This window comes from Triturus cristatus, chromosome 7 (genome assembly GCF_964204655.1).
Source record: "Triturus cristatus chromosome 7, aTriCri1.1, whole genome shotgun sequence".
In the NCBI taxonomy this organism is placed as follows: domain Eukaryota; kingdom Metazoa; phylum Chordata; class Amphibia; order Caudata; family Salamandridae; genus Triturus; species Triturus cristatus.
Window position 1 is genome coordinate 810,460,686 of NC_140590.1, and position 22,310 is coordinate 810,482,995.

At 46.3% G+C, this 22,310-nt stretch overlaps 1 protein-coding gene across 3 annotated transcripts in view; it reads left to right on the plus strand.

Annotated features, from left to right (window-relative positions):
* The first annotated feature begins 266 nt into the window (after positions 1–266).
* Positions 267–22,310, plus strand: part of FAT2 (FAT atypical cadherin 2) — a 249,212-nt gene continuing 227,168 nt past the window's right edge. Inside the window, exon 1 of one of the 3 annotated variants that reach the window (XM_085617672.1) lies at positions 267–404. In XM_085617672.1, the coding sequence (XP_085473798.1) occupies positions 376–404 (29 nt within the window). In that variant the 5' untranslated portion in view covers positions 267–375. Of the gene's footprint in view, positions 405–1,132; positions 1,465–22,310 lie in introns of those variants that run through there. The other 2 variants (XM_085617673.1, XM_085617674.1) reach the window with 2 other exon arrangements.

The window sequence follows — 22,310 nt, forward strand, 5'->3', positions numbered from 1 at the left end:
AGATAAGTAAACAATTAAATAAATAAAACGAATTTTGTTGCGCACACTGCATCGCAAAATGTGCCCCACAGCCTCACGGAACTCCCTCCACGGGCCGCTACTGTGTTGGAAGGATTAAAGGATGAATGGATAGATGCTTGGATGGAAGAGTCAAGCAAGCTCTTCTGGGGAGGGTCGCATTGACTTGCTTCAATTGCTTGGTGCCATAAACGCCTGGGTTCAAAGTGGGGAGTATTTTAATTTACTGACTACTCCCTTGTTCAGGACACTGAGTAACAGAGGGATGGAGAGAGTCATTAGCTAGAGTCTTGAAATGGAAAAACATGGCGGTTCAGCGAGCCAGAGAAAGGAATACGAGAAAGACTGCTGCGGTAGATGAAGGGATTTACGGAAAGGGAGCACAGGTAGGTGACCCTGACTCAGGATAGACAGCCCCAGGCAGAGAGAAAGGAAAAGACCGATTAGAAGGAAACAGGAGCTAGAAGGGAACAGAAATAGGAGCAGAGGGAAGGGGTAAGAGAAAGAAGGTGGAAAGAAATGGAGATAGAAAGAGCATGCAAGCGAAATAGAGGCAGCGGGAGAAAGAGGTGGAGATTTTAAGAGAGGGTGGGAGAGCAAAAGAGAGAGAGAACAAGTGAAAGGAGAATTGAAAAAGAGAGAAACAGAGCAAAAGGAAAAAGAGAAAGGGAGAAGAAAGAATAGAGATTAGGCGAATGTGAGACAGAGAGCTATCTAGACAGAAAGGGCGAGGTAAAGGGCATTGCCAGATGAGAGAAAGATGGGGGTCTAGGGGAATAGTGAGAGAGGGGCAGAAAGCGAGCGGAAGGGGACGGTAGAAGTGGTGATCGGGACACGAGAATGCTTTAACGTGCAAGAGAACAAAAAGAAAGCGATTCAGACCAAGTTGACTCAATATAGTTAATGGCGGGAAGAGAGGGGAGCTCTAGGCATAAAGTTAATAAAAATAGTGGGACTGTAAAGCGCAGCATTGGGCGACAGAATAACCACAGAGGCAGCGCGAGGGAGACACAGGAGATGGGACGTGAGTGAGCAGGGAGGCGGGGAGTGCTCACACCTGGCCCCACCTCTCCTGCTCTGGCCTCACTCACACAGAGTGCTCACCTGAGCCGGGAAGAAGCCTCCTCGCCACCTCCTCAGGACTTCCCCAGCGGGGGCTTCGCTTCAGCCGGTGCCTGCTCACCCGGGACATCACCTCAAAGGGACAGGGTTCAAGGGGCGCCTCACCTGAGGGCGAAGATGGCATCAGGAGGGGCCCGGGCGGCACAGGATCCCCGGACAGGCAGCGACTAGAGTCCGGTAGCAGCACTGCGGCCAGGTACGGAGCCTTCTGACCCCGGGCTGGGACAGGGTGCTCACTGGCAGAAGGGTCCAAAGACGAGACCCTGGCAGGGGGCAACAGAGACAGGCACAGAGTGGAGAGACAGGGCCCGGGGAGAGAGAGCGGTAAGCACGGGCGACAGAGCATGACACCGGGGACGGACAACACGGCACGCCCCAGGGTCACAGGGCGAGGGGCAACAGGGCCCGGGGGGCGAGGGGGGAGGTTTATGAGACACAGGGCAAAACCCTAGAGAGGCACAGCTGGTCTCACAGTGGGGTAACAGGACATAACGAGAGGCAACAGGAGGCAGGGAGAAGGGCAACGAGACACAATGATGGGGCAGCAGGAAGGACACTGAGAAGGGCAACTATGTACGGGGATGGGGAGGGAGGGTACAGTGCCAGGAAGGGCCAACAACTTAAAGCGCTTGCATAGCTGCAAAATCACCGACACAGAGAGAGGCTACATGACCAGAGACACGCACAGAGACAGGAGAGTGCGGAGGGCGAGGGCGCACGAGCCGCTGTGAGGAGCAGAGGGGTCACGGCAGGGAGCGCTGGCGGACCTTGCACGTTATTTCCTATTTACAGCGACGTGTAGGCGCCATCTGAGAAATGTGTGTGCGCTGCCTTTCACCCTGTACTATCCGCACTGTGCATAGATTAAGTCAGGTATATGTGTGCAGGTTGTATGACACACATTTGTTTGGTGTGCGATCTGGGATTAGTTTGCAAGCCTAAGCTATATGTGCAATGTGACATGAACGTGCCTGGTGTGCACATTGTATTTCCCACCGTGTTGTGTGCAATGCCTTGTCATGTTGGCATTTTGTGTGCTCCACTTAAATGCAGTGTAATGGGCTGCGTGGTGTTTTATAGGTTTTCTTCCTGTCTCAGTGTGTCATGCACAGTTTAACATGCGCAAGCTGGATGTGTGTGGCAGTGTCGCGTTTGACTTGGGGTTACTTGATGTGCACAATGCACAGCATCACGCGTGCAGCAGTCTCGTGCATTGTGCCATGGTCATACTTGGTATGTGGCCGTATGTCACGCGCATATTGTCACGGATACATAGGCAGGCTGGGGCAGCAGCAGGCCAGCCCCTACGCCTTTACGGCGCACGAGCCGTCCATGGCCCCCAGTCTGCCCGTGCTCTCTCTTCCGTCCTTTGCCTTTTGCAGACGTTTCTACTCGTGGCTTCCAGCACTCGTGCTTCAAGCTTATACCCTTCAAAGACTACTCTTGCTTTGAAAGTAAATCATATCTCCGGAGCGTGCACCCTTTACACTCCCCCGCCCCTCCCTCGCACTGGTCTTATGCTGTGGCCTCCGGGTCCACACACACAGGACGGCTCTTTCGCTGTGTGTTTTCCTTAAGGTCTGGGGTCTCTCTGTCTCCCTGTACTTCAATCCAGTTTATGGATTTAGTCTTTAATATTCAAAGGACTGTTTGTTTTAACCATTTACCTCTCGGTCGCCCGCCTGTCCTTCATGCTAGTCCTTCTTTATCCTTGTGCAGAAGCTCTGGGAGAGAGTCTGTGCCATTGTCAGCCCAGATCTGGACAACTCTCCGGATGCAGCCTGTGAGCTGCACACAGGCTGCAGATGTGCCCTCTTCTGGACTAGACATGCGTGGCCTTTCAAACGGGGCGCCGTCTGCAGGGGAGGCCAGCTGACCTGGACACAAGTCCAAGTGGTTTCAGGAGCAGGACTCCTCCTTTCCCTGCTGGCTAATGGCTATAGATCTCTGGGTGCCCCCCCCCCCCCGCCCTACTCACACCCCTCTTGCCCTGCCTACAAGTGACCTTATTCTGTCCTCTTAAACCCACCCATTTACCAACATCGAAATGCATCTGCTGTTCCATGAGCGTAGGGAGCCCCCTGCCCTCCCATCCTTTGACAAGCCTCCCTGTACTGATGTCCTAAGTACACAACTTCTTCCTGACTCCACTGACCACACTAAGCCCTTTCATGTGCCACTCATCTAGCGTTCCTAAGCAGAGCCTCGTTGTTGTCACTCACCATGGGGCATATCAACAAGGGCTTTATCTCTGCTTTTTTGGCTTTAAAAGCCAAAAAAGCAGAGATAAAACTAGCGCCCTATCAACAACAGGGTGCTAACACGCAAATTTGCATGTTAGCACCCTTTTACTCTACGCTTGCCCTTGCATCTCTAATGAGATGCAAAGGGGGCGTTCCAGAGTAAAATAATAGGAGAAATGTCGCTAAGCGACATTTCTCCTATTATCAAGAATGTCGCTAACCCTGTTAGAGACAAAAAAAGCAGCGCTAACCGCGGTTAACGCTGCTTTTTTACGTCTGCTAATTTTGGGGCATATCAACAACAGCCGGCGATAATTATCGCTCAGCGCTCTTAGCGTGAGGATAATTATCGCCGGCTAGCGTGAATTTTTATCGCTGAGATAGCGTGCTATTAGCAACGCTTATCTCAATAGCGATAAAAATCTACACGCTAACAGGCTAACGTGAGATTATCGCTGGAAACCCAGCGATAATCACACGTTACCTTGTTGATAGGGACAGGCAAACTTAGCCATGATATCCTCCTTCCATAGGATATCATGGCTAAGTCTGAAAATTAGCAGACGTAAAAAAGCAGCGTTAACCGCGGTTAGCGCTGCTTTTTTTGTCTCTAACAGGGTTAGCGACATTCTTGATAATAGGAGAAATGTCGCTTAGCGACATTTCTCCTATTATTTTACTCTGGAACGCCCCCTTTGCATCTCATTAGAGATGCAAGGGCAAGCGTAGAGTAAAAGGGTGCTAACATGCAAATTTGCGTGTTAGCACCCTGTTGTTGATAGGGCGCTAGTTTTATCTCTGCTTTTTTGGCTTTTAAAGCCAAAAAAGCAGAGATAAAGCCCTTGTTGATATGCCCCTTTCAGACTTAGCCATGATATCCTATGGAAGGAGGATATCATGGCTAAGTTTGCCTGTCCCTATCAACAAGGTAACGTGTGATTATCGCTGGGTTTCCAGCGATAATCTCACGTTAGCCTGTTAGCGTGTAGATTTTTATCGCTATTGAGATAAGCGTTGCTAATAGCACGCTATCTCAGCGATAAAAATTCACGCTAGCCGGCGATAATTATCCTCACGCTAAGAGCGCTGAGCGATAATTATCGCCGGCTGTTGTTGATATGCCCCCATGTAACCGAACTTTGTATCATGTCTAACTTGGGATACTGTACTGTCCATGTGCGCCTCAATGACTCCTTCTACTCTGGGTGTACCAGAAGGGTCAATATCTGCCTGTTCATGACTCCTTATTCTCTGGGTGTGCCAGAAAGGTCAATATCTGCCTGTTAATGACTCCTTGTACTCTGGGTGTACCAGAGAGGTCAATATCTGTCTGTCAATAACGCCTTGTAGTCTGAATACCAGGAGGGTCTATATCTGCCTGTTAATGACTCCTTGTACTCTGGGTGTACCAGAGAGGTCAATATCTGTCTGTCAATAACACCTTGTATTCTGAATACCAGGAGGGTCAATATCTGCCTGTTAATGACTCCTTATTCTCTGGGTGTGCCAGAAGGGTCAATATCTGCCTGTTAATGACTCCTTGTACTCTGGGTGTACCAGAGAGGGCAATATCTGTCTGTCAATAACGCCTTGTACTCTTAGTACCAGAAGGGTAAATATCTGCCTGTTCATGACTCCTTGTACTCTGGGTACCAGAAGGTTCACTATCTGTCAGTCCATGACTCCTTGTACTCTGGGTGCGTGCAGTGGAACGGCAGTGCCTGCCTGTCAATGGATCCTTGAACTCTTAGAGTACTTGTAGGGTCAATAGATGTCTTCCAGATAACTAACTAATACCTAAAAACCCTCCAATTAATGCTTGGAATGCTTGGAGAGGTAATGCCTTTCTCCACCGTACTCCATCTAATCTGGATGTATTCTAGGGAGTAATGATCAACTCGCAATAACCCCTAGTGCAGGACTTTGGGTGGCTGGAAGGTGTGATGCCCCCTCCTATTGGCTCCTAGTGCGATACTCTGGGTACATTGGAAGGGCCATGACCTAAGTCCTCATGTCTCATGGTGTGCTACATGCACTTAAACGTTAATAGTATTTCCTCTAATGACTAATTGCAAATTCCATGTACCCGCCAGCTTAAGTACTATTTTCCTCCTTTCTTAGTGTGCGGTGAATTGTTAGTCACTATTTATACGGATGTCCGGTACCTTGCATATACTGAAGGAATGATAACACGCCTGATAATGTTGTTTCATAGGCTGGGTACACTCCACGGGCAATGACCTACCCTAGGAATGCCATGCACACTCCATGACCTGAACTGGACGCTAACCCAGGACCTAATGACTATGTTGTGAGTTTTGAAAGGTTAATAGCACGTGTCCTAATTACAGATGCAAGCTGTGCGCTCGGTACAGGGTAATGGCGTGTCGCTATATGACTGTACACTCTGTTTACTTGCTGGGATAATAATAACCTCTCTCTTACTAAATGCTTTTAACTCAGTGTGGGTCGGATAGCGCAATACCTGCTACAGGGCCGGCTTAAGCGCCGGTGGCGCAGGTACAACATTCTGTGTTTGGTGCCCCCAGTGACCCTTCTCCACGGATTCCCTCACTACCACCCTCCAACAGGGCCCCGCATTTCTCCTCCTCTCTGACACGCATTTCAGTTTCTTTCATAATGCTAGATAGTTCACTCACACTCGGTTCGGTGATCTGCATGGTGCATGTTTTGTGCAGCAGGCACATTAACCCTCTGCACTACTTTAGGTTGAGTCAAAACTGCCGCAAGTAAAACTCCGATCTCTATCCAGCAGGAACATTAATCACCAGAGCTATCTTGACATTTTTTATTGTTGCCTGCAAACTGCTGGACACACAAGGGTCTCTACAAGAAGTGCTTTTAAGCCATAAATTATTTTTAAAGAGCGCCGCCCATCCCCCATGTGAGTGCCAGGTTTGGCTGCATCAGTCACACTGCCCTAAAGCCGGCCTGTCCTGTTATCCTGAAGGCTCACTGTCCACTGGGCGTACTGAGAGGCGTCCCAAGCCATGTCTTGTTGGATCCCTGCAAGCTGGGGCGAGCTATTGAGGGGGTCGGACTGGTTGATTGTGGGCGTTTCCTTTCAATAACATGGACAATCAGGTGCTCTCATGGGTTTTATCAGGCGCTTACTGCCGCTGTCTCACGGCTCCAAAGTCCTGTAATCATGATCTGTGTTCCTCTTTTATTAACTCTGGGGTGCTTATTTTATCAGTCTCGGAAGGATGAAAGGCTGAGTCAGCAGTCCGTATAAAACCCTGCAGCACGTTGTTAACCCACGTATACACATATATTGTTTCAGAGGCTCATAGCTGAAAATGGGAGATGTTCTATAGGCAATTAGATGATTGTTTAATGTGAGTTTGTCCCTTCTCATGAGTCTGCTAAGAACGTATCCCAGTTTCAAGAACGGCGGATAGAAGTAATCCATTTAAACCGGCTGTCATGTTCAGATTTCCAAGATTAGCCGCTGGAGGTAGGGATTTCATGCTGTACCTGAAGTCGGTGAGTCACTTTGTTGTCCAGGAATTAGAATAACAAAGGCGCTTTCGAGCCTGTGTAAGGAGCCTCCCAAGCCTCAGCTGGGATAGCAGCCGAACTAAAGACCTGGCAAGGGTGCCCCTGTCCTATGAGCTGAGGCGAAAACTCCAGAGAGGGTCCCGGTTAAGATGCACATTTGACAAGGCAACATACACTCCCTGATCCCTCAGCTGACAGGACACAAGGGTAAGGCCCACACTCTCGGTGCAAGCCAGTTCTTCGAGATTACTGGTGCGCCTGCCCATCTCCACTTGTTGTATATCAGCTGCGGCTTTCATATATCTAACATGCAGACCCCCCCCTAACAGAGCTGTAATGCTCATATCCCAAAAGGGGAGAAATTAAATAAGGCAATTATTGGGACCCACTGATGCTGATCTGTCACTTGTATGCATGACTCATATGGTTTCCTAAAGCACATACAACTCGTGCCATCTGCCAACAATTTGAACAGATAAACAACAAAAAATATGCACATCATGACATGACTGGGAACACATCTGACTGCTTCCTATAGCAGAGAAAACAAACATTTGCAGTGCAATAGGTCTCACATTTACGAGAGTTTGAGCTATTAGCATTGTATACCACAATGCCTTTTTCTTTATGTGTTGTTTTTAAAACAGATAAATAAAAAGCATTGACATTTACAATGTCAAAAGCTTAAACTTTCGCAAATGCTAGAACTATTGCATTGCAAATACATTCAGCGCCCGTGCTGTAAAAATAAAAAAAAGAGTCAGGAGGGAGCGTGTCCTGCCTGTAATAGTAGGCAGGACAACGCTATTTGAGAAAATAGTGCTCAGAGGCTGTAATTAAAGCCTACCAAGTAACAGCACACGTCACAGGGGGTCTAGCCATGGGAGATCACAAAATGAGACAAGCGGTACTAAGGAGGGACTACTAAGCCGATTGACAAATGAACAGCCAAAGTTTACCGTGGACAGTGACACAAGCCAATGAAAAATATGGGTGAGAGTGGGCGGAGCTTCAAGTTCCTACCTGAATACAACATGCCTCGCTGAGCAGCACATGCGCTGCCCAGGCTTGACCAAAGGCAAAAAGTAGAAATAAACATTTATTTAATTGCTTAGAATGCAGTAGCATGATGCAAACACTATATAAAAAATTATTATTAGTACAAATAGTTTTACTATTGTTTTTTTTATTAGTATAGTATACATGTCTTCAAACCTTTTTAGCTTTCGCCTGCACAGTGCTTGCTCTGTGCTTGAGAAATCTATTGTTTTTAATATAAACTTAAAACAGACTTGCATCCTCCCTCCTTCCATTCCTGGCTTCTCATTAGTTCCTGTGCATGCCACTTACCTTTGCTCCATTTCTATTGGCTGTAGCATATTTTCCTGCATTTACCAACTCTTGTTCCTCGTTAGCTTCTCTTATCAGTTTCATACGGTCTTGCCTTTTACCATTGCAGCATATTCATATAACAATTTATCACTGGGATAGGTTAATTGATTTGCATAGAATCGCAGGATGTTGCGCGCCGCCACTGAGACTTGAACTGGGATCCCCAGCTCTCGAGTCAGCAGCTCTGCATGCTGCGCCACATCCTCTCCACTTCCGTTTTATCTGTCAGGGAGCTCTTTCATTCTGCCCCACGATGATTGATGAACACAGCTCTTTATTCATTACATAGGCAAAACCATTGCATTAAAAATTCTTGTTTTATGTCTCATTATATAACTTTGTCATCTGTCATGTTTCAGGGCCTTTTACCTTGAGATGCTTGATAAATTGTCAAGCACCTGAACTTCTACTTACAATCAGCTATTCCGGATACAAGCTTCCCTTTAACTACATTTTTGAGGACCCGAGCCGGATGTCGTAGCCCAATGAGGGTAGTGATAGCTAATAATATAAAGTGTTGTGTTCAGAATATCAAGACACTTGACTTTGGCTCATTGATAGCATATGGATGTGAGTATAGTCTTCATTGTACACGCTGAATATATGTGTGATGGCCTCATGCTTACAGTGTGCATGGGCGACTCCTGGAGTAATTATCAATCCAGCACAACTAGGCCTCCTGGCTTTTAAATCCGCACTGTGACTTTCCTCCTCTGAGTAATCCAGTTATTGCATCGGTGTTAACCTCAGGATGGCCTATATTTAGATTGACAACACATCAGGCTTGAGCGCGCAGTGGATATATCGCCATGGGAGAGTACCACTTGCCAAGCCAGCTTGTCCATGGACTTGCGATGAAAAGTAAGCAGAGATACATGACATCTTAGCTTCCTCGTGGTACGAAGGTGGGTAGTATTTTGGCTTTCCTGCTCCCTTAGACCACGCCCATTTCCTGAACACAATCTGTCCCAAGGGGTGAAGACATTCACCAAATTATATTAAAATAGTTACGAAGTGTGGCTACTTTTGCTCTCCCATACACATGACTAATTAGGGATGCATTTGGGTGAGCATGTTGATGCCATTTTGAAGTGCAAGAGTGCCTCCTGGAGGAACATGGACCAGTGGATGTTCTTGTTGAGAATGGCCTCCACTGGGATCCTCCGCTGAGAGTCGTCTGAGATATGAACAGTGTCTCGTGGAGCATTCCCATATACCAGAGGAAGCCAATCTACACTCTTTGGGATCCAGGGTGCAATAGTTATGCCTCTGCCTGCACCCCTCGCCAATCTCCATCCACAGGGTGCAGATCTGGGCCCAGTAAAACCACATCTGTTGTTTGTTCGCCCAGAAATATCAGGCATAAAACACTGGATCACTCATAGTTGCCAAAAGTAGTATTCCCCATCCCCAGCCTCTGGTAAATTCATACTGGGGGGCACTGACTGAGGAAGCAGAAAACTGGACCCGAGCAAGCTTTTTTCACGCAGCTTAGTTGTTGGTTGGAGACATACAAACAACTGTGTTCCCTTATCCCGCTCTCACTATAAAAGCAAAAGGTCCGTAGGATTGTACTGTACCACAACTAGAACATCATTTGGGAGGTTACTGTAGATCGTGGCTGATTTCTGGACTTTTACAAGATTTTTTTTAAGTTGCTGGTTTTGAGAACATGATAAATGTACATGCGTATTAGACATTTTAAGTGTTTGCACCATTCTGGCATGAATTGCTTTCCTTTCGGAACTGGAAAACTAGCTCTCGTTTGTTTTATTCTCTTCACTGTTTTTTCAGTTGTGCTTCCCACTCACTCCCCCACGATGGGAAAACATTTCATGTAGGTTTAACATCCCATATGTGTTGGATCAGGTGGTATCGAAAAAAGATAATCCCAAACATTTTAAAAACCGTTACCACACAAATTAAGTCAGCAGTTCAGCTTTTCATGCATCCTCCAGACAGTGTAGTGGGTTGTAATAAGAGGAAGATTTACAGGCAGTGATTTAAGTGACATGACAGGAAGTCCTTAAAGCCATTTCTGATTGCGACAAGCTCTTTGATGCCATACTCTTTTTGCCTCTGGGTTGTCTGCCTACAACAAGCATGTGCAAAAGGAACAAATGATGGACGGAATGATGAACAATGCAAACATTCATCCCCAGTCGCAAAGATCTGGGTTTAATCCATTGTTCGTTTGCTCACCACGCCACCTCAGTTTGGACCCAGCCAGATGCAAATCAGTCTTGACCCTGCTCCTCACGGGAACAGTCTGGCCCGAACTGCCAAGCTGGGTCCTCCCTGGACCAGAAACAAGCATCCAGGGACGGGTTTCGGGACATCACCCCTCATCAGCCAGGCATGTTTGAATCCATTGGCGCATTGAGCATGGGACCACATCTGGGCCTTTTCTTCCCACTTAGGGTGACAAAAGAAACAAATGATGGACGCGATGCAGAACAAGGCAAACATTCACCCGGTGAGGGTGTCATACTTCACCATCGGGCTTAACTCCTTTTGGGGTTGGCTCTGCAATACCCCACGGGTCCTGCGACCTACACAATCTCCACACTTTGCTTAATTCTTTTTCTTCATAAACTAGCAGCAAACAATTGGCACATTAATGTTGTCTCTACCAGGAGGACCCCGGACTAAATAGTTTTTTGGTACACCTCAAGTATTTTTAACTCCCCCTTTTACTTATCCAACACACCTGCCCTCATCATAACGGCTATTTGATTAATAGATCTCTGCTAAAGAGCCCACTTGGTGGGCCCATGGGGTATTGTAGCACTGGCCCCATGAGGGTCTTAGCCCGATGATGAAGCATGACACCCTCATGGGTGTGTGAGGGCACCACTTCCTAAATAGGAAGATCTCCTCACTTGTGCCATTGTTTCCACCCTGAGATATACTCCTACAGGAACAGTTACCCTACCAGTATTTTCCTAAGTAGCTCTGAGGCAGAGAAAGGGGCTGGGGGTCCATGTACCCATGATCATCATGACCTTAGGCATTGCAGAGCCAAATAATCACAAGAATGGGGGATGTATAGGGACTCCTGAGCACCTCCATACTAAGTTGACACCCCCTGTATGTGTGTTCCACTCTTTCAGACGTCTTGCGTTAGAGGTGGGTGAGCCACTGAAAGCTGGAGCCATATTCAAGCCTGAAGCCTGGCTCTGGCTCAGTTCTAATACGGTTGGAAACTCGAGCCCATAACGAGCCAAGTTTTTAAGTGGCGTCTGCCTGTCACCCTGTCTCTACCAGAGTATGGTGCTACGGTCAGAGCTAGGCTTTGGAGCTGGAGAACCAGGTTTGAGTCTCAGCATTGACTCAACATCCTGTGATTCTGAGCCTCTGATTTAAATCATACCAACTAAAGGCCTGAGTAACATCGGCAGCTCCTTCGCTAAGGCGAAGGAGCGGCTCCCCACTGCTCTGTGAGCAGGGTAAAAAGGAAAACGAAAACAATAATAACTAATGTTATTATCGTTTTGTTTTCCTTCCTGCTTGGGTGTGGGGCGGGGCAGGTGGGCTGGGCTGGCCAGTGCAGGGGATAGGGGGAGGAGTATGAAGAACATGGTAAAGTGGTCATGACGATTTGTCCGGCAACCGTCACTGCACTTTGCATCTTCCCTACCAGACTGCATTACACAGCCTGGTGAGGAACATGCAAAGCCTCCAAGCCCCTGTCTGAGCATCGATCCATGGCGCTCAGACCAATCACAATTCTGCTCAAAGCAGTGCTGTGATTGGACAGGGGATTCTGGGAGGTTGGGAGATTCCTGTTGTGGTGCAGAGGAGATGGAGAAGAGACGGCAGCACCTGGCATCACCCAGGTAAGTCTGTTTACTTTTATTTTTTGTATTACCTCCTCTGCTCTCACCCCTTCCCCCTTCTCCCCCCCACCACCTGCTCTTAGTAGTGACCACAACTGATGAGTAAATAATATTTTACCTACTAGGCAGGTTTCTTTAATATCCCATTCGCTACATAATACACACACCCCCACTCATCGATCCACATCATAAAATCCTAAAAAATCATAAAATCCTAAAAAGTGCTCCCGCGTAACACGCAGGTCGAAGCAAACCCTGTTCCTCAGCAGAACAGGATGAACCCGATGATGAAGCATGCCACCGAGGGGCAACCCAGGTGGGTGAGGGTTATCTAAAAAAAAACAGCATTTTCTTCACAGTGGAGAGTTGGTTCATAAAAATAGTAGGGCTCTTTTTTGATTTTTGATACATATTTTATTTCACCAAAACTCATTTCTCTTCATTATTGCATATGGAAGCACTTTATAATATGTGAGTACAGAATACCAGTTATAATAAAACATAAACGTATTGCGTTTCATTTAATAGACTAATATTGCTCTACAACAATCTGCGCCATGTAAAGAGTTTACATGACAACTGTCTTACTTCTTAGTTCCCTAATGGTTCGTTATTAAAAACTATCACTTTTAATAAGTCCAGTGCTATAATGTGAATAATTAGTGTAAGAGCGTTCATATTTTAAAGAATACACTCTTTTGAATTTTGAAGAAACTCTTATCATATTTTACGTGATGTTTGTTGTATGAATTACATAAACATGTTCAGGCCTCCGCTCATGCACGGACTCTAAGAGCCGGACCACACCATTACCTCAGCGCTCTCTGTTCATTTGTTGGCTCGCCCACCTCTCTTTGGCATTACATTAGAAAAAATTCCCTGCTTGTTGTTTGTTGGTACCTTTCTTTAAAACTAGACTTGCATGATGCCTTACTGAAAAACAAGAAAGGGAAGATGGTACGGGGAAATAGTTGCTGCAGGTAATTTTGCATTCTAATTGGATAATCAAGTTACTGCTTTTGTGCCCATGACTGTGCATGGATAGTGAGAGTGAGCATCAAGACTAAGTGAAAACACACAATAACTGAATATCCTCTAAGAGCTATTCCTTCTAAAACAATGTGATTGTGTCGGCGCACATTTAGCGCTGGAACTTTCTGTATTACAAAAGAGGCTGCACATACACCTCAGTAATACCACAGTGCACTATGGGCATAAAAAACAGGCACGTACACCACCAGGGCACTTCCTGTAATTCTTCTCCCGGTTTATAAAAAATCAGTCCTCTCCTAGGGATGCACCCCAGATGGGAAAGAATCCTACAAAAATGTCCAAATAACCTAATCCCCAGATCTTCCCACCGAGCTAGGAAAATGGCTACTGGATAGTCCAAAGCCGAACAGAGTCAATGATCTTGAAGTGTCAGTGATATGAACCACTAGGGATCTGTTTACCTCTATACACAGCAAGGGATTTCAGAAACAATTGACGTGGGACCGGTAGCTCTAATTGTTCTCAAAGTCAGTGTGCGCAGTAGGAATGGGCTAGCTCTATTACTAGACTTAGGGCCTGATTACGACTTTGGCAGTGTGGCAGCGGGCCACCATGCCAGAGCCCAGCTGCCACACCGCCAAATCTGTCCAACGACCACCTGCCAGGTTAGCACATTTTCTCCTGGTCTGGCAGGCAGTGTTTGGTGGCCTCAGGCAGTATGCCTTAGAAAGGCACCACAGTGGGAACGACAAAGCACGTTCCTGCCCAGACTGAAATACACAACATTGCAGGAACATGGGGGTGCATAAAGAGGGGGTGGGCACACCATGTGCCCCCACTGCATGTACCCACGTGCACAGAGGCACCAGGGGGCCCTGTAAACCCCCCCTAGTTTCCTCACTGCCGCCCTCTTCATGGCAGGCTCAATGCCATGAAAAGGAGGGCAGTGAGAAAACTCATAATATGCTCAGCTGTGCAGCAGCTGCCCCTCTAGGATATTATGGCCTCTGATCAATGCACCACTGCCACGGGATCAAGGATCCTGGTGGTAGCAGTGGTCCTGTGGTGGTCCCACCACATAGTCGTAATATGGCGGGTGGACGGCTAATCTGTTTGTCCACGGACCGCCACGGCACGTTCGGTGGTCCCATGGACCGCCAAACTCGTAATTAGGGCCTTAGTGTCCAACTCTGGTGACCTTGGAGGACCAAACCTTAAAGGACCTATCTTGAAAATGTCTCCAGGCATTCACTGTATGTATCTGGTAGAAATAGGGAACTGACATTTTTGACTGGGGTCCAGCCACAAGTTTGAACCATGCTATATCCAGAACTGTTATGGCTAGAGTAATGGTTCTAACAGTTATGGAGTGAGGTGACCAACCACAGCCAGAAACAAATTACCATAAAATTTATAGTGAAGGGAACAACAGCTCAAGATGTAAATGTGGAGATACGGACTCAAGCACAGTAAGGGATTGTATACAGTGGGTGATCGCAATGCAGGCAGACCACGCTCACGGGGCTGAAACACCTTCAGCAGGTCCACTCCCACCTTGAAACGCAACTGACATCCCTCTCCGAGGTTTCCTAATGGTGGACCATGCTCTTCTGCTCCTGGTCAGAGGCCAGATCTTCTCCAAACACAGATAGTATAGATTCGTCTTCTTCTTTGGAGTCCTACAATTGCCATTAGCAACAACATGCAAAGTCTTGTTATTGAAAAATGTCCCTTTTTTCTGGGCAACAGAGGTTCCTCTTGAAGTCCAGACAAGGTGCACCGACTGATTCAAGGGGGACATTAAGTGGCTCAAGGGGATGTCAGGTAGTGTTGGGGGAAAATGTCCTGGTCCTCGAAGGGTGTGGAGATCTATGAGACCTCCGTTATGCTTTCCGTAGAGACAACAATATGCAGGTTGTTATGTCCACAGTTAAATAATTCTGCAATGAATTGGCAACTGTCTTTGAAGACTATATGCCACTCAAATCTATTTCGGACATTAAGCCCCAGGAGTCTACCAATCAGGAAGACTTCTGAATTCAAATCACAATATCAAATGCAAGCTTTGAAAGAGTTTGGAAAACGTTTTCCAGCAATAAACACAAACTGGCCCTTCAGAGCCATTCCAGAGTCTATAAGGAAACCGCCACACTAAAATGGCTCCTGGACGTGTGCCATGTCTCAGAAGCCCCTTTCCCATCATTGAAGCTGCATAAAATTATTACTGAATTCCTGAACACGAAATGCCATGACTCAAATATGATGAAAACTCATGAACAATATATCTGAATCTATGGCTGAGCACCTCATTGCAAAAGTCCTGAAAACGTACCTTTATAAGTACAAGCTTTGGCAAAACAATTGTCTCTGCTGCGAAACCTATTAACATCTGCATCGACTATTTTGGAATGGGTTTGTAAAACATAACAAAGTCCATTACAATATGCCCACTGCAGATGAGCGGGCATGCAGATCGGCCATATTTGAATGTATTTTATTTAAATAAATACTGTTCAAAGACAGCTGCTGTGGACGCACATCTACTGCATTTGTTAAAAATAAAGCAAATTCCATTCCTTGACACCCACCACACATGTGTGTTTTTAGGCACGTGTGGATGGCCATCTAGGAATACACAGAAAAGTATTTAAGATGGACCACTTCTTGATAGCACGGCGGGTTGTCATGAAGTAAAATACAAAAGTGGGCTTGGGGGTAAAAGGATACTGGGTAAGGGGTGGTAAAGTGGACGAGAAGAGAAAGTAATGGGAAGGAAGAGGAGAAGAGGGAGTGAGAAAGGATGAGGGGAAAAAGTCCCTCCTGCGCGGTTCATAGCAAGATCTGACGTTAGCAGTCAAGCATACATCATCCAATCTACACAGTGTGAAACTGAAATGTTCGTGGGCAGCATAAGCACAAGAATAGGGAGGAAAGTCATCAATCAAAAGCAGACACCCGGAGTATACAATAAAACCTACCAATCATGAGCAAGGGACAGGCCCGAAGCCCACTCTAAGTACATATAAAGTATTGGAAACAATAGATACAAAACTGAAGGCAAAAGCTATCTGTAACAGAGACCTACGATAGAGAAGAACCCAACTTCCACATCCACACCTCTTTTAGATCATAAAATAAATCAAGACCCAAAGCTGCTTGCCTTTAAACCTATGTATGCCAGCAGACTTCACAAGCACCACAAAAGCCTTTGGCACATCTTTTCCCAGCTGACTCATGTCCGGCTCATAAACTCAAGGATATTCTTCTCAAATGCTCTGCTGTCATCCCACTCAGAGCCGTCATCAATCATCCCTTAGTACCAGGGCATCCTCAAGTGAACTCAATGAGGCGGATATAAAACCTTCTCCTAGATTAAACTAACCCTTCTACCCATCGACTGATGGCTCATGTGCCATTTGTAGCCAAAATCATTGAAAAGTCAGTTTTGAATCAAATATCCGCACCCATTGAAGACAATAACATGCTCCTGGGCTACCAAACGGACTTCATTCTGGCTAAGGTTCTGAATCAGCATTGATAGCCACATGGCTCAATATCAAATCTACCATTCAATCAACTAGATTATCAGTACTCAGAAACGGGATCTCTCATCCGTCTTAGACATGGTTCAACGCCTTATGTTCCTATAGAGACTTGATGATAAAGGTGTCCAATAATATGTCCTAAAATGGATTACCTTCAATCTCCCTGACAGATTACGCATCATTGCACTTCCTACCTCAGAGCCTTTCAAATCCACGGTTGGCATACACGAAGGTTCAACCATGGCTCCTCTCGTTCAGTGTTTACCATGTACCTGATTCCCTTATCTGCATTTAACCTTAATTGCTGTAACTATGTTGACAACACACAGATCATCTTCAAGTTTGAAACGCCATCAGATCTCGACGCCAGTAGTATCAGACAAAGTGTACAAGAAATTGATTGTTGTTGTCAACCACCTCAAGTTACAGCCTTCAAAATTCGAAATACTGGCATGCGGCAAATAGACCAGCTGTCATCCTTCAACAATTAGTGCCTCCACCACCCCACTCAGACAAAGTGAAGAGCCTAGAGCTGATTGAAGTCTTCCCTCTCTCCATTGTACCACAAGTAAATCAAATCCCAAAGGAAGCTTCTGCGTGAGGACATGCCTCCACAAAATGTTCCATATCTTTGCTTCCCTGAAAAGGTTTAAGGCGCATTGCCTTACACTCTTCCAGATTGAATATGCCAACATACTATGGCTTCAGGCAACCCTACTAAAATTGTAGGATTTACAGGGAATTCACAAAACAGCTGCTGGACAACATCTGCACCAGCGGGGGGTCAGAAAATATCTTATTTTCAGTGTATGGCTAACACCATTTCTGTTCCTTTAAATAGTTGGTGCCGCTGAACCTAGAGCCATTGCCACCAGCCAATAGACTCCTTATAACCTGTATGGAGAGCAGTAACCTCCCTCGGTATTGGATCAGGGTGGACTTTAGGTGCCAGAGGTTGGTTCTCTGCTGAGGAATGGAAGAAAAGTAGGGAACGCCTCCTCAAGTTTCAAGCTTTCAAGTTTTATTTATTCAATGTTTCGGAACTCCGAAGAGATCCACATAGAAAAATCAGGCCAATAAATACTACATATGAAATGTCTGTTTCAAATTAAGATTAGTAAAATTCATTGAAACATATACGAAATCAGGTTATTAGCTGAAAATGTATAGAAATCAGTTGAACCTGCATTATTTCTCTGAAACAATAAAGTACATTAAGACATATCCAAATTCAAATCTTTTAGCACAAGTTTCAAAACTAGACCAATATAAGTTTAGGAAACATTTAAAAAAGTAAAAAAATGTGATAACAAACAATTCCTCTGGATGGTCAGTTCGAGTCTGTAAAACTTCAGAAGAAGGTTGAACTGAGAACTTCAGGAAAATAGGCCTCAACCATTTGCAGCCATGCAATAATAGAGCTGGGCAAATGAATAATACATGATTCCAATTTTGAATCCCTTACTGGCAAAAGTTACAAACTTCAGGGGTTACATACCATTTAGAAGTCAAACAATTTAGAGGAAGGCTATTCCATTGCCATAGAAACCAAAAGCGCCGGACACTTTCCATTTTACATATGGTTGTGCTTTGTTCATTAACAAGGTGTCTTTTACCCTTAGGGATCCCCATTTGTGGCACAGGCCTCACTATCCAAATGAAATCTTAAGGCCTGCTAAGAATACTTCAAACTAACCTTTAGTTGAGAGGGAGGTTGCTTAAGCACCAAACTAGACTCGAGCCACTTGGGACGTAGCTTACTTATAGTTCCTCAAAACTAGTGTCTTATCCTTCTTTTCAACCAGGATTTCCTTTCTCGTGTGGTGTCTTAATCTATCCTCTTTACTCCTCCCAAGACAAGCCACCCAGCAAAAAAAACCTGCCAAGCCCTGAACGTATGCACTTCGAATTCCCATTTCCAAGCAGCCACTGGTATTACGGTGTTACAAGACGTAAACTTTCTCAACACCTACCCTTCAATTCCATTCAAGAATTGCCATCTAAGAATATCAATGAGCTCCACTGCATATTTTAGGGGGACAGGGACTTTAGCCCGACAAACCTCTAAGAGGTGGGAAAAATGTCTCCTACCAGTAGCACCGTAAAGTGCACCCAAACCCTTGGCCTGAGGTAGGGCCTTACACGTGTTGCTTTTAATGTGATCACTGTCACTCAAATTGCTGCACATGATTTTCCCTAAGAAGATATAGGTTTTTACCACTTCCATTTTTTGAGACCCTAAAGTACCCTAAAGTACCAGAGAAAGATGTGATATTTAAGTTTTTTCTCTGCATGGAAACAGGGTATTTTACTTTTAGAGGTGTTCATGTTTAAATAATGTACGCGAGCTTAATGTTGTAAAGCAACCAACCGGAAATTTAGACCTCTAGGAGTAAGATCCAAAATCACTGTGCTGTCTGCATACAGAAGACGTGACTGACCTCCCCCTAGTAATCACAGAATTGCCACACCTTTGTGAGAGAGAGGTAGGTAGGTCCAAGATATATAGGAAAAATAGCATCGGGGCTAATAAACACCTTTGTTGTAAACCATTCTTCTTCTGAATTTCCCTGGAAAGTCCACGATCACCTCCTAGTAAAACTTTACACCTGTGGAAGCACGAAGGGCGGTGTTAGATGCAGTGAGGGGCCTGGCATTCCAAGATCTGTCCATTTTTTCCACAGCACCGGGCAATCTACTTTTTCGAATGCCGTGGAAACGTCTATAAATGCAGCATATACAACCCTCCTCTAGTAGCCACATACTTCTCATTAATTAGTTGTAGGACAGCTATATTGTCTAGAGTTCCAAGAGGGAGCACCTCCTTCAGAGGAATCCCAGATAGTCGAGTCCACTGGGGTAAATTACAAGGAAGACCAGAAAAAAACACAACCAGGAGAAGTGAGGCGAAGCCCTCCTTCGCCAAGGGAACTCTTTCCTCCCTACGCTTGAAACAAACAAGGGCTGAGGATAAGCCTGCACTTTGCTGACAGGAACAGGGGCCATTTTCCTCTCTTGTGGTTAACAGTGTTTGTGGTGAGCTGCCTGGCCTGTAATTTGTCCTGTGGTTTGGATGTGCAGTCTGCTTTAATCAACTAAATCTCTCTCTAAGCGTGGCTTGTGTTATTATAGGACACGTGCACAAAGTAAGGGTCGACTTTCAAGGGTATCTCTGCCTGCCTGAACGAGCGAGCACGACCCAAGCGGTGCAGTTTATTACCTCGGTAACTGTGTGTGACACCAAAGCTCTTTGAAGCAATCACCAATGCGGAGCGCAGGCGCGGCGAGGCAGAGCATCTCATCCCGAGTGCTGAGTGGCTACAGCAACTGCCTCTGGGATACAGAACCTGTCGTCTCCTGGGCTGACTCGGATCATGGCATGCGCTGCAGGATGCAGAGCATCTCATCCCGAGTGCTGAGTGGCTATAATGACTGGCTCTGGGATACAGAACCCGTCGCCTCCTGGGCTGACTCGGATCATGGCATGCGCTGCAGGATGCAGAGCCTCTCAGACTGGGAAGCTACCCAGCGACTGGCACATGGACACGGATCCTGCCACCTCCAGCTCTTGATAGGCTCAGGGGACTGGTACCCGGGATACGCTTACTGTCAGCTCTAGGACTGTTGAACTCAGGAGATTGTCTCAGACATCATTGGAATGCCACGTCTAGGGCTGGGGCGGCTCAGAGGATGGGCATATGAGTCCAGAGTGGGCCACCTCCAGAACTGGCCAGTGTTTTTTTGCAGTTTTATATAGCACAAACTCAGCCTGGAGGTATCAAAGCACTATACATGAGCACCAGTTGCACTACAGGAGACATATTCATTTTTAGGCACAGGGAGATTAAGTGATTTGCCCAGAATAACAGGATGTTGATTTGTCCGCCAAACTCGAACCTGGTTCCCCAGCTTCAAAGTCAGCCACGCACAGGTGTTGCCTCTAGGATTGTTGAACTGAGGAGATTGCCTCAACATATCAAACAAGCCAGCTCTAGGGTGTGGATACAGAACCTACCACATGCAGATAAGTTAGGGGTTGCAAAAAGAACAATTGATTGACAGAATGCTGCACAATGTCAAACATTCACTTCAGTACAGAGATCTGAGCTTAAATCCATCACTTTTTTTCCACCTGACGCCTTTCCAGTTCAGACCCAGCCATATGCAAATCAGTCTTGTCCTCCCCATGGGAACAGTCCAGTCCAAACTGCCAGGCCAGATCCTCCTTTAACCGAAAACAAGCATCCTGGGACTAATTTCAGGGCTTCACTCCTCATCAGCCAGGCTAGCTTGACTCCAGTGGCATGGAGCGCACGGGACCCACGTCTGGGCATACACCTGCCCGCTCGGGATGACAAATGCAAAAAAAAATTTGATGGACAGAATGCGTCACAATGTCAAACATTCACCCCAGTACAGAGGTCTGGGTCTATCCATCGTTGTTTGCTCCCCATGCCTTTCCAGTTCAGACCTAGCCATATGCAAATCAGTCTCTGTTCCCCATGGGATGGTCCTTCCCAAACTGCCAGGCCAGGTCCTCCCTGGGTTGTGGCATTCAAGGGACTTTGTATAAAGAGCCCCAGATTTCGGTGATTATATTAAAAGACACCTCACTCTCGCCTTCGCCCCTCAATCCTTCTCCGAAGACCCACCTCTGCCTAGTGCAGTAGCCCCGCTGGCCTCCACACAAGTGTGGCACATGTTCAAACAAAATACTCATTGTTTCTGCCAGATTCTGAGCAAAAATGCTCACCGAGGCAATAAACCCTTCCAGTCTTATCAGCAGTGTCTGATACCTAGAAGCATGTGCCGTAGTGTGCTGGGCACAGAGCCACAGTCTCCACGCTGCGGGCTTAAGAGGCCCTGTGCGGCTGGGCCTGCATGGGTAGCATTACAGATGAGCGATAAATAGGCTGGGGCACTGGAATTATGCCATTCCGTGGCGCTGCATTTGCCAATCAATTATGAATTTGGAACATTTGCCACATAACCCATCATCTTCTACATAATTTGCAGATTTTAAAAAACAAAAATCTTTCTAGCTCAAACGGATCAAAAGTTAGTCCCAAAAAAACACCAGCACATGCGTTGCTCTGCAGTGGCAGGCCTTTTGATGCGCAGAGGGACGTCTCCTTTTAGTTGTTAAATGTGGTATTTCGATTTTAAATTAATACAGCGTTGAAATCACAGTGTTAACATGCGTAAAAACACAAACACAGTGAAGTAATATTGCTTCAAAATGTGCGCATAATGTTGCATATTTTGCCCTTCCTTGCCACATAATATAGTCCACCCTCGCCCTTTATTTGGTCCTCCTCTTCTTGTATAGTTTTAAGTGGCCCTCTGTATATCACCGCTTCCATCGTCCGTGCCCCTCCCCCCGCAGAACACCTTCCCCTCACTCACTCTGCCCAGAATAAGGGTCTATTCGTTTCATTCAGTGGAGCATTACTCACAATAGTATCAGCAGAGGGGCCAGGAAGGGAGCTGGGATCAAATAAAGTAGCACGGGTCACAGCTCATCTGGGGCAGCACCTGCTGACAACATAAAAGTGTAACTTTCAGGTCGCACGTGTGAATTCCGCAGGACTGACTCAGCCTCTCCTCTTACTGAAGTCGATAAAAAGGGCAACTAA